Genomic DNA, 15,236 nt, shown 5'->3' on the forward strand with positions numbered 1-15,236 from the left:
GCAGCCAGAGAGCGCCTGGGAGCCTCTGAGTCAGGTCATGTCCTTCCTCTGCTCAGAATCCTCTGTGGCTCCCATATCACTTGGTATAAAAGCCAAAGTCCTCACTCTGACCCACAAGACACGCTCAGCTCAGTCACCTCTCTGCCCTCACCTCCTTCCTCCACCTCAATCACTCCCTCTATCTCCCTGTTTGTCCTTGCGGTTCTTGTTCCAGGCACAGTCTGGCCCCAGGGCCTTTGCATGGGCTGTTGCCTCTACCTGAAATGCTCTTCCCCATGCACTTTCTTGACTGATTTCCTAATTTCTTTCAAGCATGAATTTGGGGCCTTTGTCAAACTGGGACAAGCCACCCTGGCCCATTCCCAGCCCTCAAGGTGAGATCTGAAAATAAGGAGGGGAAACAAGAAATTTCAGAGCAACTGAGCATTAAACCTCAGCAAGTCCTTTTCTGACAGTCTTATGTAAAATTGCAGCCCTCCTCAGACCCCTCAATTACCCCCTAAGTTCTCTGCTTTTTCTTTTTCTGTAACACTGTCTTCCAACATACGGTCTCACTTATTTAGTTATCATGTTCGTTGCTTATTTCCTGATTCACTTCCCTAGAGCCTTTTGCTCCTCCAAAGCTGGGATCTCTGCCCATTTAATTCCCTGCTGTGTCCTTAGTGTCCAGAGCAGTGCCTGGCACAGAACTGATGCTCAATGAATGCGTATAGCGTGAAAGGTGAGCCTGCAAAACTTGCAGCCCTTGAAGCACAGCCTCCAGAGACGGACTCCTGGCTTCAAATCTTGGTACCATCACTGTGAGAATGTGAGCAGATGATCCCCTCTATGTTCTGCTTCCCCAGCAGTTCAAAGCCGAGAATAATAATCCCAGCTATCCTTGCAAGCAGTCTGAGACCAAAGGATTCATACCATTGTTTAGGGAATCTCACTATTATTTGTAAGCTCAGAGGATCAGTATCTACTTGCACAGATGAGGCTCAGAGGGGCAAAGCCAGCTACCCAGGGTCACGTTGCTCCTAGTTAGTGAAGGTGCCAGTATTTAAACACAGGTCTTTCTGATTCCGGAGCTCAATTTTGTTGTCTCTGCCTGTCACTGTCTTGAGCACAGGATTTCTGCTTTATGTAATGGGGATTTTTATCAGTTAGTGACCTCCTTATCACTGGAGGCAGGTAAGTAGAGGCTGGATAATGGAGGTCGAGGAGACTCCTACACTGAATGCATGTTGAGGGGTGTTTCCTTCCCAATTCACCTATTCATGAGGCCCAAGAAAGGCTGACATTCCTGGAGGAAGCTCGTGTTAATATTATGAAGGGCCTCTTCCCCATATGGCAACTGCAGTTGGGGGTCCATCAACTTGGTCTCAACTTCTCCCTCTAAAAAGCATCAACTCACTCGAAAATTCCTCTAATTCCCTTAGGTCCCCACACATGCTTCCTGTGATCTTCCTAAAAAGTCTTCCTCATGGCTTGCCAGGGAGCCAAGTCACCCACCTATTTGCAGTTTTTACTAGACATTTGCTCTTCAGATTATATATTGAGAATGTTCATCACAAATGGCGTTAGCATATTTTGTATTTCAAAGGGAACCTCTTTATCTCTACCCTTAGCTTCCTTTTTCCAAACCAGATTCATTAAACTTCTTTAAGAACAATAAAAAATATTTACCCAGAGGGGGAAAAAAAAATCCCTCTGAGAAATGTTATTTCTCTGTTTACAAAAATCCCCATTCGATGTAGGAAAATTGGGGCATACAAAAAAGAATAAAAACCACATGCATTTGTAGTGAGTCAATTAGGATTTGATTGTTTTGTTACCCATTTCTCAGAAAACACATAAATGAGAATTCTTCTCATGTCATCAATTATTCTCAAAGATGTGACTTTTTTTTTTTTTTTGCGGTACGCGGGCCTCTCACTGTTGTGGCCTCTCCCACTGCGGAGCACAGGCTCCAGCCGCGCAGGCCCGGCGGCCATGGCTCACGGGCCCAGCCGCTCTGCGGCATGTGGGATGTGGGATGTGGGATCTTCCCGGACCGGGGCACGAACCCGTGTCTCCTGCATCGGCAGGCGGACTCTCAACCTCTGCGCCACCAGGGAAGCCCAAAGATGTGACTTTAATGAGAGTCCATCTTCTCTCCTATTAAAGTTTTAGGGTTGTTCCCCTCTTAATGGTTTGTAAGGGCATTTTATTGAACACTTATGTTGTTTCTTTTTTTTTTTTAACTTTAAATAATGCTACTATGAATATCCTTGTACCTGGTGTCAGATAATTTATGAGAAAAATCTAGAAGCAGAATTATAGAACCGAAGTAGGACTTCAGGTAAACGACAAATTGCATGTTCCCGCAACCAGCAATGTAAAGATGACGGTAGACGGCCTTGTTCAGCACACACTCATTAACACCCAGCACTCATTTTCCTCTTTAATCTTAGCCAATTTGATAATTTAAAAAAATTTAGGTCTATTTAGGTCTTTTGCCCATTTTTTGATTGGTTTTTTTGTTTTTTTGATATTGAGCAGTATGAGCTGTTTGTATATTTTGGAAATTAAGCCCTTGTCAGTTGTGTCATTTGCAAATATTTTCTCCCAAGCTGTAGGTTGTCTTTTCATTTTGTTTATGGTTTTCTTTGCTGCGCAAAAGAAGAGCCAAAGATTTTTTAGGGCCACAACCTTTTCTAGTTTATGATTTGCCTATACATTTACTTCAATTTAACAATGTTTTGTGATATTCAGAAATTACACTTTTTTAGCTTTCATAATCCAACTACTTTATTTCCTCTGTGAAGTCTTCCAGCTAACTGAATTTCTATAATTCTCACTATATAAAGGCTCTGATGTCCTTTCTGATACAGTTTAATTTGAAATAAAAAAGCCTCTTTCAGACACATGCTCTGGGCATCTCTGTCAAGTGTGCCTTTTCTTAGATCTAGATTTCTTAAGTGGAGTCTGAGATTCTTAGCTTTGGAGTTTCATTTTGCTTTATTTAGTTTCTGAAGATTTCAAGTCAGGCTTTGCTTTTTTTTCTCAGTGTGAATCCCTCAGAGGACCTCACTGGAATTTCCCTAAGTTGAATATTCTTTTAGTTTTATTTGTGCTGGATCAGGTGTTGGCAAACTATAGCCTGAGGGCCAAATCTGGCCCCCTGCCTGTTTTTGTAAATAAAGTTTTATTGAAACAGTCATGGACACGTATACATTATCTGTGGTTGCTTTCACACTAGATGGGCAGAGCTGAGCAGTTGTGACAGAGATCGTACAGTCCAAATGGCCTAAAATAGTCACTACCTGGCCTTTTACAGAAAAAGTTTGCACCCCTGTGCTTGATCAACAGGGCTGCCTGCTTCCTGCTTCCTGGTTTTCCTTTCTTCATGAAAAATGGGCATCCGTTCCTCACTTTTTGCACCTGTTAAGTTCTTTGATGGTCCTGACTAGTCTTTTCTTTATAAACAGAATGTCTTTGGACTCGACCAAGCACATTTTTGTTGTTTTTCTCTACTTTATATATTCTCAGGACTATAATAATAATAATCTAAAATTTATTTTTCACAAATTAAAATTTCAACAAACTTCCAAAACATTTAAATGGTCATTCTCAATTTCTCTCCTCCCATTGCTGCAGGTGAGTAATTTCAGGGGCACAGCTATTTATTCTCTTCTGAGGGTCACTGGCTTGCAGATTACCCAAAGTGCCACTAGATGGCGCATAAATCAGGACTCACCTCTCCACCGCCTCCACCCATCCTCGTCTCAGAGTCGGTATTTCAGGATTTCAAGGCTGAAATGTGCTTCTCTCCAAACCAATTAACTCTTGATAAGCAGGGAAAGATTACATTAGGACCATTTTCCAAATGAGTGCAAAATACTCAGAAACATTCCAAAATAGGTTATACATATTTTTCTGAGCTAGCAGGTTAATTGATTATAAAATAATAAAACTATCACCAATCCAGGATTTTTACTAATGCTTCATTGTTTGAATTAGAATGGTCAATAATTTTATGGGAATTTCCTGGCGGCCCAGTGGTTAGGACTCCGTGCTTCCACTGTAGGGGGCACGGGTTCCCTCCCTGGTGGGGGAACTAAGATCCCGAATGCCGGCAGCATGGCCAAAAAAAAAAGGTCAATAATTCAGAGTTATTTTCCATTTAATTAACACAGATGTATTTGTTAGCACAAGGCCTAGGGCCTGCAATACCATTAGGGGGCTCATGAAATTGTGTTAATGTCTAAGATCAGAAGAAATAAATAAATTTTTAGGGTGAAAATTATATTCATTTTACACCAACACAGTCCTAAAATGTAAAATTTTAAATTTTTATAAAACTGAAATAAATTAAAAAATTAAATTGTATTTAATTTATTTAATAAATTAAATTGTATTTAAATAAAAATTTAAAAAATAAAATTTAAATAAAAATTAAAAACGATTTTTTTTTTTTTTTTTTTTTTTTGCAGTTCGCGCGCCTCTCACTGTTGTGGCCTCTCCTGTTGCGGAGCACAGGCTCCGGATGCACAGGCTCAGCGGCCATGGCTCACGGGCTCAGCCGCTCTGCGGCACATGGGATCTTCCCGGACCGGGGCACGAACCCGTGTTCCCTGCATCGGCAGGCGGACTCTCAACCACTGCGCCACCAGGGAAGCCCAAAAACGATTTTTTTTCTTTGGCTGTTCTGCGAGGCTTGCAGAATCTTAGTTCCTGGGCCAGGGATGGAACCCCTGCTCCCTGCAATGGAAGTGCGGAGTCCTAACCACTGGACTGCCAGGGAATTCCCTTTTTAAAACAAAAACAAAAACAATTTTTATGGAGGAAGGCAAAAGTGCCTAGGGCTCATGGAAGACTTGATGTAGCCCTGGGTATTAGGTCTCCTAAAAGTATTCCTTTGTTCATTTCAGATATCGATGCTACAGGCTTTGCCTTTCTTGGGTATTCTTTACACACGGATTGTAGAGGAACCTGTAAATTCCTGGACCATATCCCCTTGGCGCTTATTCTCTTCCTTACCTGCCAGACTTTGAATTCCCTGTACATGTGGCAGGTTTGGAAGTACTGGGAGATTAACGCCTCCTGGTCAAAACTCTTGAGCAAGATGATTGGGTGCTGGTGGACAAACATCCCACTTCCCTTGTTGCCCCTCAGGGACCTCCAGCTGGGATTAAATTGTAGTGGTCCCACTAAAGAATGTCACTGGCCACCGGGCTCTTCAAGGATTGAGTCATTGGCCACTGCAGTCACTGACCTTCAACACACCCTGAAAGGGTTCAGGGTGGAGATCAGGAATGAGGCTCTCTGTGCTCTGGGAAAACTGACAGAACAGCCCTTCAGATAGTTAGATATTTTCAGGAGAGATTTTTTTAAAAATAAATTTATTTATTTTATTTATTTATTTTTGGTTGCACTGGGTCTTTGTTGCTGTGCACAGGTTTTCTCTAGTTGCAGCGAGTGGGGACTACTCTTCGTTGTGGTGTGTGGGCTTCTCATTATGGTGGCTTCTCTTGCTGCAGGGCATGGGCTCCAGGCTTGCGGGCTTCAGTAGTTGCAGCACACGGGCTCAGTAGTCCATGGGCTCAGTAGTTGTGGCTCGCAGGCTCTAGAGCACAGGCTCATTAGTTGTGGCACACAGGCTTAGTTGCTCCACGGAATGTGGGATCTTCCCAGACCAGGACCCCAACCCGTGTCCCCTGCATTGGCAGGCGGATTCTTAACCACTGCACCACCAGGGAAGCCCCAGGAGAGACTTTTATGAACCCAATTTCTTGCATCTTCCCATACTTAGAAAAGCACTAAAATCATTAACTAAAATAACTGTGCCTTGTGACCAGCAGTAATTTTCTACGAAGAGGTGTGCTTGATGGCATATCCCCTTCTCCAGAGTTACATATATGCTGACCTGCCCCCCACCTCTTCGGAGCAGTTGCTCAGAGCTCTCTGAGAGGCTGTCTCCTGGTCTATAGTCCTCAGTAAGTCCCCAAATAAAGCTGAAACTCACAGCTCTCATTTTGTGTGTTTTTATTTCAGCCAAAACTTTGATAATACACTTTTATTGTCTGTCTCCCTTCCCCACTCCATCACCCATGGCTTTGGAGATGAGGCAAGGATTATTTAGAGACTCTAAGAGCTGTAATAATTATGTGACATGATAGAGATGCTGAATATGGCTACAGTGGTAATCATATTACAATATATCAATGTATCCCAAGCCCTGGTGACCACCATTTTACTCTTTTTTTTCTTTTTTTTTACAAATTTGGCTTTTAGGTTCCACATATAAGTGAGATCATACAGTATTTTTCTTTCTCTGTCTGACATCATACTTGGCATGATGTACTCAAAGTCCATCTATATTGTCGAAAATGGCACTATTGCCTTCTTTCTCACCACTGAATAATATTCCAATGTGTCTACATACCAATCTTCTTTATCCATTCATCTGTTAATTGGCACTCAGGTCATTTCCATATCTGTAATTTTCTCATCTGTTGAAGAGCTGCTAGCTGGGTGATATGAGGAAAACAGTGACCTCATGTCTGAGTCTCTCTTTCCTTTTTTTCTTTTTTCTTTTTTTTGTAAAACAGGGATGATTATCCTATCTCACTGGTATCTGTTGCTTAGCAGAGCCTTATTAAGTTGTCCTATTCCATTTCCTCTGCTTTCTCCTCTCAGGTCCCTGAGAAGCAGTAGGAAAATGCCACCTGGCTGGTGACGGAGTTCATGCTGGTGGGTTTCTCCACCTTCCCAGGCCTGAGGACCACCCTCTTTGCACTGTCCTTCCTCACATACTTGGTTACCCTGAGTGGCAATGTCACCATCATCACCATCATACATGCGGATCGGACCCTTCACACTCCCATGTACCGCTTCCTGGCCATGCTGTCCCTCTCTGAGACCTGCTACACGCTGGTCACCATCCCCAATATGCTGGCTTATCTGCTCATGGAGAGTGGAGCTATCTCCATCCCTGGCTATTGGGCTCAGATGTTCTTCTACCTGGGCCTGGGATGCAGCCACTGCTTCCTCCTTACCCTGATGGGTTACTACCGCTGCGTTGCCATCTGTCATCCCCTGCGTTATTGGGTGATCATGAGACCCACAGTTTGCCTCTACCTGGGAGCCCTGGTTTTCTGCTTCGGGTCCTCGGTGGCCTTGATCGAGACCAGCCTGATCTTCTCCTCGCCCTTGTGCCGCAGCGAACGCGTGGAACACTTCTTCTGCGACATCATGCGGTCCTGAAGCTCAGCTGCAAGGGGAGTGCCGGCAAAGCGCTGGCATTCTTCTTCCTGAGTATCCTCGTGGTGCTGGTCTCCTTCCTCATCCTCCTCTCCTACACCTTCATTGTGGCCGCCCTCCTGAGGATCCCCTCAGCAGCCGGCCGGCACAAGCCCTTCTCCACCTGTGCGGCCCACCTCACCGTGGTCATTGTGCATTTTGGCTGCGCCTCCATCATCTACCTGAGGCCTGAGTCCAGAGGGAACCTGGACCAGGACCGCCTGGTGGCTGTGTTCTACACGGTGGTGACACCGCTGCTGAACCCGGTGGTACACACTCTGCGTAATAAAGATGTGAGGGTGGCATCGAGGAGGACCCTGGAGCGAGGCCGCGGAGTTTTAAAAATAAGCACTCGTCCTAAGTTCCGGCTCTAGCTTTTTCATGAACACTTGCCCTGCCTGACACTCAGTTCCCCCACCTGGAAAACAGAGGCCACTCCCATAACCTTAAATGAAGTAGCCTGGGTGAGGCAATTTACAAACAGTGCCTGAGACCCAGCATGAACTCCGTAAAGGCTGCCCTTTCCCTTCGTCTTCACTTCTTTGACTTTGCTGGGTTGCAAGGCGGTCTGCAGCGCATCATGGTCACTAGTGGAGGGCGGCCCTGACGCTACCCGGTGCCGGCGGGCAGTGGAGGGCAGTGCTTTACCTAGCAGTGAACAGGGGTTGGCACCCGGTCCAGCATCCTTTTATTTTGTCTCGCTCAGAAGTAGTTCACTTTTTTTGGGGTGTGTGTGTGTGGGAGAATGAATGCTACCAACCAAAGGCTGCCTTTATTTTTCCTGTCACACTTAAATGATGTTTTCATGATTGTTGGCCACCTCTCCCCCCCTTGGGTCTTTTATTTCTTTGGTATATGATGGGGAAAGAAAGAAAAAAGGAAGAATTAAAATATTTTTATTGTAGTGAAATATATATAACAAAACTTTTAATCTTTTTATCCTTTTAAAATTTTCTTCTGATTGTTGAACTTTATGAATTCTTTGTATATTTTGGATAACAGTCCTTTATGAGATACATCTTTTGCAAATATTTTCTCCCAGTCTGTGGCTTGTCTTCTCAGTCTCTTGATACTATTTTTTCCAAGTATTTATCACTAACTAAAATGACCTTATTATCTATTGTTTGTCTCCTTTAGACAGTGTAAGGTCTTCGTACAACCTCTCACTACAGTGTAAGGTCCAAAAATAACATGTATTTCCACTGCATAGCATGGAGCCTGGTATTTTGGATTCAGTTGACAAATATTTGTTGATTGAATGAATGGATAAGAACTGTTAACGTTATTTAGTTTGTTTTATTCTTTTTGAAAATGGCATTAAGCTGTTTTAAGTTCTTCCATTCTCCTTTTTAAAATTTGGAAGCTCAGCTTCAAATTACCACCATTTTCATCTTCAAAATTAAGGATAATGGTTAGTCACTTACAAGAACATGAGATGAATTTCTACTATTTAATCATTTTTAAGTGTACAACTCAGGGGCATTAATTACATCCGTGCAACCATCACCACCATCTCTTTCCAAAACTTTTTTCATCCTCCGAAATTGAAATTGTGTGCCCTTTGAGTAACGACTCTTCATTCCCCCATCCTCCCCATCCCTGGTAACATCTAACTTACTTTCTGTCACTATGAATATGCCTATTCCACATGTTTCATATAAGTGGAATCATATAATACTTGTCCTATTGTGTCTGGCTTATTTCACTTAGCATAACGTTTTGAAGGAGCATCCATGTTGTAGCACATATCAGAACTTCATTCCTGTCTATGGCTGAATAATATTCCATGTTATTCACATGGATATATATATATATTTTGTTTATCCATTCATCTGTTGATGGACACTTGGGTTGTTTCCACATTTTGGCTACTGTGAATAGTGCTGCTATGAACACTTGTGTATACGTATCTGATTGAGTCCTTGTTTTCAATCCCTTTGGGTATGTAACTAGGAGTGGAATTGCTGGATCATAAGGTAATTCTGTTTAACTTTTTGAGGAATCACCAAATTGTTTTTCATAGTGGCTGCACTATTTTACATTCCCACCAGTAGTGTACTAGAGTTCTAATTTCTCCACATCTTTGTCAACACTTGTTATTTTCTGGTTTTGAAGAGTTTAGCCATCCTAATAGATGTGAAGTGAGTTTTGTAGTTTAGTAGTTCACTTCTGTTTAATTAAACACAGATGATGGATTGAAATCATCCAAAGTATCTGCTCTGACCACAATGGAATGAAATGAGAAATGAGTAACAGGAGGAAAACTGGACACTTTACAAATATATAGAAATTAAACAGCACACCTTTGACCAATGGGTGAAAGAAGAAATCACGAGTTAGATTGGAATATACTTAAAATAAATGAAAATGAACGCACAACATACCAAATCTTGTGGGATTCAGCAAAAGCTATGCTCAGAGGGAAATTCATAGCTGTAAGCGCTCACATTAAAAAAGAAGAAAGATCCCAGGTCAGTAACCTAACTTTACACCTCAAGAAACTAGAAAAAAAGAGCAAGATAAACACTAGTGATGAGGCTTCCACTATAACAAGTGTTGGTGAGGATGTAGAGAAATTGGAACAATTGCACACTGTTGATGGAATTATAAAATGGTGCAGTTGCTATGGAAAGTGGTATGGTGCTTCCTCAAAAGATTAAAAATGAAAAATAGAATTACCATATGATCTAGCAAGTTGACTTCTGGGTATATATAGAAAAGAACTGAGGGACTTCCCTGATGGCCCAGTGGTAAAGAATCCACCTTACAAGTCAGGGGACGTGGGTTCAATCCCTGGTCGGGGAACTAAGATCCCACATGCGGCAGGGCAACTAGGCCCGCATGCCACAACTACTGAGCTCGTGTGCCTCACCTAGAGCCTGTGAGCTGCAAACTACAGAGCCCACATACCCTGGAACCTGCACACCACGACTACAGAGCCCACGTGCCCTGGAGCCTGCGTGCTACAACTAGAGAAGAGAAAGCCTGTACACCACAACGAAAGATCCCACACGCCTCCACGAAGATCCTGCATGCTGCAACTAAGACCCGACACAGCCAAAAATAAAAAAAGTAAATAAATAAATAATAAATAAATCTTTTAAAAAAAAGAATTGAAAGCAGAGTCTGAAAGAGGCATTTGTACACTCATGTTCATAGCAGCAGTATTCGCAGTAGCCAAAAGGTAGAAGAATCCCAAGCACCCACTGACAAACGAATGGTTAATCAAGATGTGGTATATACACACGAGGAAATATTATACAGCCTTAAAAAAGGACAGTCGGGCAAATGCTACAACGTGGATGCATCTTGAGGACACTATGCTGAATGAAATAAGCCAGACAAAACCCGACAAATCTTGTGTGATTCTGTTTATATGAGGTAACTAGGGAGGTCGACTTCATAGAGACAGAAAGTAGAATAGTGATTACCAGGGGCTGGAGCCGGGAGAGGGAGAATGGAGAGTTGTTTAATGACTATGAAGTTTCAGTTTTGCAAGATGAAAAAGTTCTGGGGATGGATGGTGGTGATAGTTGCACGACAATGTGAACGGACCTAGCAACCACTGAACCGCACACTTCAGAACGGTCACAGTGGTAAATTTTATGGTATGTGTATTTTGCCCCAATTACAATTTTTAAAGTTACGCTATGAGAGGCAGGCAGTATTAGCAAGAGAAGGATTCCTTTGTCTTGTAAATATCTTGGTGCTGAAACACCTGAAGGCGTCTTCCTAGGCAGAACCAGAAGGACTGGTGCCCCTCTACTCAGTGTCATACAATAACCACGTACTCCTCATATATAGAGTATCCTCTCCGAGGTCATAGCCTGATGAGTCAATCATTCACAGCATCTAATTCACACTGTTCTTCGAGCCCTGTAATGGCTTCTTGTGGCTGGTGACCCACAGACTTGAAAAAAAACCTTCCAATCTACATGCAAAATAAATGTTAAAGCCATAGTAAACCAAAAACCTCAGTGGAAGCCCACAGAAATCACTGAATTTAGCAATTAAAATATTTAGTTAGGCAGGAATCGTGAAGACTGCCATTGCTGAGAGTAAGGTCTTTGCCCATGGTCCTTGGCTGTATCCTCTGGGAGGTTCCTCACTGGCCTCTCTTCCCCATCACCACTTCTGAAGCTTTCTCATTCCATTTCCTGTGGTATGATTTTAAGGACCTCATGGTACAAACTTGGGGCATTGTTTTTTTTTGGTTGTTGTTGTTTTTGGCTTCACCTCGAGGTTTGCAGGATCTTAGTTCCCGGGCCCACAGTGAAAGCGCTGAGTCCTAACCACTGGACCGCCGGGGAACTCCCTGGGGCATTGTTTTATATGCCAGAGATCTTTTGCAGGCCAAGCTCATAGTTTCTCTCAAAAATTTAGTAGGTGTCTGGTCTTTTTTTCTTCAGGCAGCTAAATGGGCAAGTAACCACAGCCAAAGATTTCCGCTGGCATGGCTCTTTTGTTTTTCCTTTTCATTTTTTTAAACTGTGGCAAAATACATACAACATAAAACTGACCATCTTAACTACTTCGAAATGTATGGTAGTTCAGTGGTATTAAGTGCATTCAGAATGTTGTTTCGCCACCCCCACCATCCATCTCCAGAGCTCTTCGTCTCATAAAACTGAAACTCTGTCCCCATGAAACACTAACTCCTCATTCCTCACCACCCCCTGCCCCCCACCAGCCCTTGGCAGCCACCATTCTACTGTCTTTTCTTTATGAATTTGACTACTCTAAATAGCTCATAGAAGTGGAATGATACAGTATCTGTCTTTCAATGAGCATCGTGTCCTCAAGGTTCATCCACCTGGCGTAGTTCTTAAACCCGAATGATGCCCTCATTTATTTCCTGGCTTCTATACTTGATTGGACCTTCGCATTCTCTCGAGGATGCTGAGAAATGGTTAATCTCTTGCTTTAACTGCCTCCTCAGGGCCACTTTGTATCGCTGCTTCCCTTTGAACCCCCCAAACCCTCCTACACTGATCTGTCCTCCTACACTATGGTTTTGTCACTTGGAGATTATCATATCAATGGAGTCATACAATATGTAACCTTTTGAGACTGGCTTCTTTCACTCAGCATAATTTTTTTTGTTTTTAGCAATTTAGCATAACTTTTTTTGAGCTTGTGGGTAGAGAATGCTTTTCCCCTTAAGTTTTTTTTTTATTTTTGGTCATGTCACGCAGCTTGTGGGATCTTAGTTCCCTGACCAGACTCAGTCGATTTAAATTGTAGTCTGCATGGAGAGAGACTACCTCAATATTGTTAGAGTCCCTGCTACCTCTGCTTGCCTCAGTACACCTCTCTCTTTAACGACAGTGGCAAGAAGTAGCAAACAAATATAACAAATAATCTGGCTTTTCCTAACCACTTCCCAGAGGGCTATAGACTCAGTAAACACAGTCAACTATGCAAGACTCACAGTTTTACCTGCCTGGTGAGGATGACTAGCGGCCCAGGTGGCGCCGTCTTTGGTTCAAGGAGATGGAAGCAAGGACTGCGGCCTTGCATCACAGTTTAGAAGGAGCCTGGTGCCTTGGGCTCCTTCTTAAAGTCTATAAGAGTGCTTAGAAACACAGGTCACTCATGCCCACTGAACCAGGGGGTCTGGAGATCTGGGTTCCAGTTTAGCTTTGAACCACTTGCTGAGACGTGGGAAGGTCCCTTTCCTTCTCTGTGTCTCAGAGGTCATTAAACGAAGGTCATTAAACCATGACACATGGTTTTTTCCCTCTTTGACATTTTTAGACCCTATGCTTTCTCTGAAACTCATAAATATGAGGACTGATGAGGAAAGGTCTGGTAAGTTCACTGTTTCCCAAAATGTGAAGCTCTTAACAGTAACATTTCCTGCATGTAGCATGAAAGAAACCTTTGAATTACACAGGCAGAAATTTATTCCCTTTCTCAGTTCTCTTTGAAGGCTGATGATTACTTCAAGGAAAAATTTCAGCTTGGTGCTAGTGTATCTTTTAAAAAAATTATTTATTGGGAATTCCCTAGCTGTCCAGTGGTTAGGGCTCCACACTTTCACTGCCAAGGGCCCGGGTTCAATCCCTGATCGGGGAACTAAGATCCCACATCCTGCATGCTGCATGGCGCGGCCAAAAAAATTTTTTTTAATTTACATGGTGTGAGTGTGTATAATATCTGTCTATATACACACATATGTATGAAGTTACATGTATAATTTTATTTTTAAAGCATCATACAGTAAAATAGATTTTTTAGTGTACAGTTCAATGAATTTTAACACATGCAACCACCACTACAATCTGGATACAGAACAGCTCCATCACCCCCCAAAATTCCTCATGCTACCCTCCATATGTCACACTTTCTGTACCCCCTGGCAACCATTGATCTGTCCTCCTACACTATGGTTTTGTCACTTGGAGATTATCATATCAATGGAGTCACACAATATGTAACCTTTTGAGACTGGCTTCTTTCACTCAGCCTAATTTTTTTTTGTTTTTAGCAATTTAGCATAATTTTTTTTGAGCTTGTGGGTAGAGAATGCTTTTCCCCTTAAGTTTTTTTTTTTTTTTTTTGGTCATGTCACGCAGCTTGTGGGATCTTAGTTCCCTGACCAGTTTTTGAACCTGGGCCCTCGGCAGTGAAAGCACAGAGTCCTAACCACTGGACAACCAGGGAACTCCCTCCCCCCCCACCCCCCCCCGCCAAGTTCTATTGAGATATAATTGACATATGGTATTGCATAAGTTTAAGTTATACAACATAATGATTTATTATTTGTATTTATTGTGAAATGATCACCACAGTATGTTTAGTTAACATTCATCACTTTACATGGTTATAAACTGTTTTTCTTGTGATAAGAACCTTTAAGATCTACTCTCTTAGCAATTTTCAAATATACAATACAGTACTGTTAACTGTAGTTACTACGCTGTACCTTACATACCCAGGATTTACTCATCTCATAACTAGAAGTTTGTACCTTTTGACTACCTTCATCCATTTCCTCCACCCCTCACCCCCTGCCTCTGACAACCACCAATTGGTTCTCTGAGCATAATTGTTTGAGATTCATCCAAGTTACTGTGTTACCATATTTTGTTCTTTTATTGCTGAGCAGTGTTCTATGGTATGGATGGACCACGGTTTTTGTAACCACCTACTGAGGGGCATTTTGGTTTCTCCAGTTTTTGGCTATTACATATAAAGCCGCTATGAAAAATCATGTGCAGGTTTTGTGTGACTTAGATTATTCAAAACCCCTTCTGGTTTCCCAACTCAGAATAAAATTCAACATCAGCACAGTGGTATCTGGGTGGGCCCCCAAAACTACACCCTGTGATAGGCATGAGGGAGCCATGTGGTTGAAGCACGGGCCCATTCTTGAAGTGTTTCCAGTCTGGAGGCCCAGACAGCACTGCTTGAGTTCACATTCTGCCTCTATCACTTACAAGCTGCGCAACCTTGGGTAAGTTCCTTAACCTCCCTGTGCTTCAGTTTCAGCATCTATAAAATGGGGATATTGCTAATACACCTCCCTTCCAGGGCTGTTGTGAGGATTAAATGAGTTCATATGTCAAAAGGGCATGGAACAGCGCTTGCACATAGTAAGTGCTTGACGTAAGACAATCACTATTTCATTATTGGCTCTGGAAGTTTAATTGGGTCCAGAAGGCCCTTCTAGGACATTTGCATTTTATCCTGTTCATATTGGCAAGGAGAGTGGGGTTGAGCAGGTAGGTGAGAGACAGTGGGGAGAGGGACTGGTTTGGAGACTGTTGGAATAATCAAGAGCAGCTCTTATAGAGGGGCGGGTAAGAGCCTGTTTGGAGTGGGTTCAAGAATAGGAGAAGAGCTTACGGAGACAGTAAGTATAGATGGATTTTGCTAAAAAAAGGAGCAAATGGACAGTCACAAGTGGAGAATGTGGGGCCATCGGAGGGTGTTTTCTTCTTTTTAATGGGTGAAATGAAAACCTA

At 42.7% G+C, this 15,236-nt stretch overlaps 1 protein-coding gene across 1 annotated transcript; it reads left to right on the top strand.

Annotated features, from left to right (window-relative positions):
- The first annotated feature begins 6,711 nt into the window (after positions 1 to 6,711).
- On the top strand, positions 6,712 to 7,640 carry LOC116750976 (olfactory receptor 10T2-like). The gene is made up of 2 exons (XM_032626478.1): positions 6,712 to 7,223; positions 7,283 to 7,640. The coding sequence occupies exons 1-2, from the start codon at positions 6,712 to 6,714 to the stop codon at positions 7,638 to 7,640; spliced, it is 870 nt and encodes a 289-aa protein (XP_032482369.1).
- Positions 7,641 to 15,236: the final 7,596 nt, after the last annotated feature.

This window comes from Phocoena sinus, chromosome 3 (genome assembly GCF_008692025.1).
Source record: "Phocoena sinus isolate mPhoSin1 chromosome 3, mPhoSin1.pri, whole genome shotgun sequence".
NCBI classification, from domain to species: domain Eukaryota; kingdom Metazoa; phylum Chordata; class Mammalia; order Artiodactyla; family Phocoenidae; genus Phocoena; species Phocoena sinus.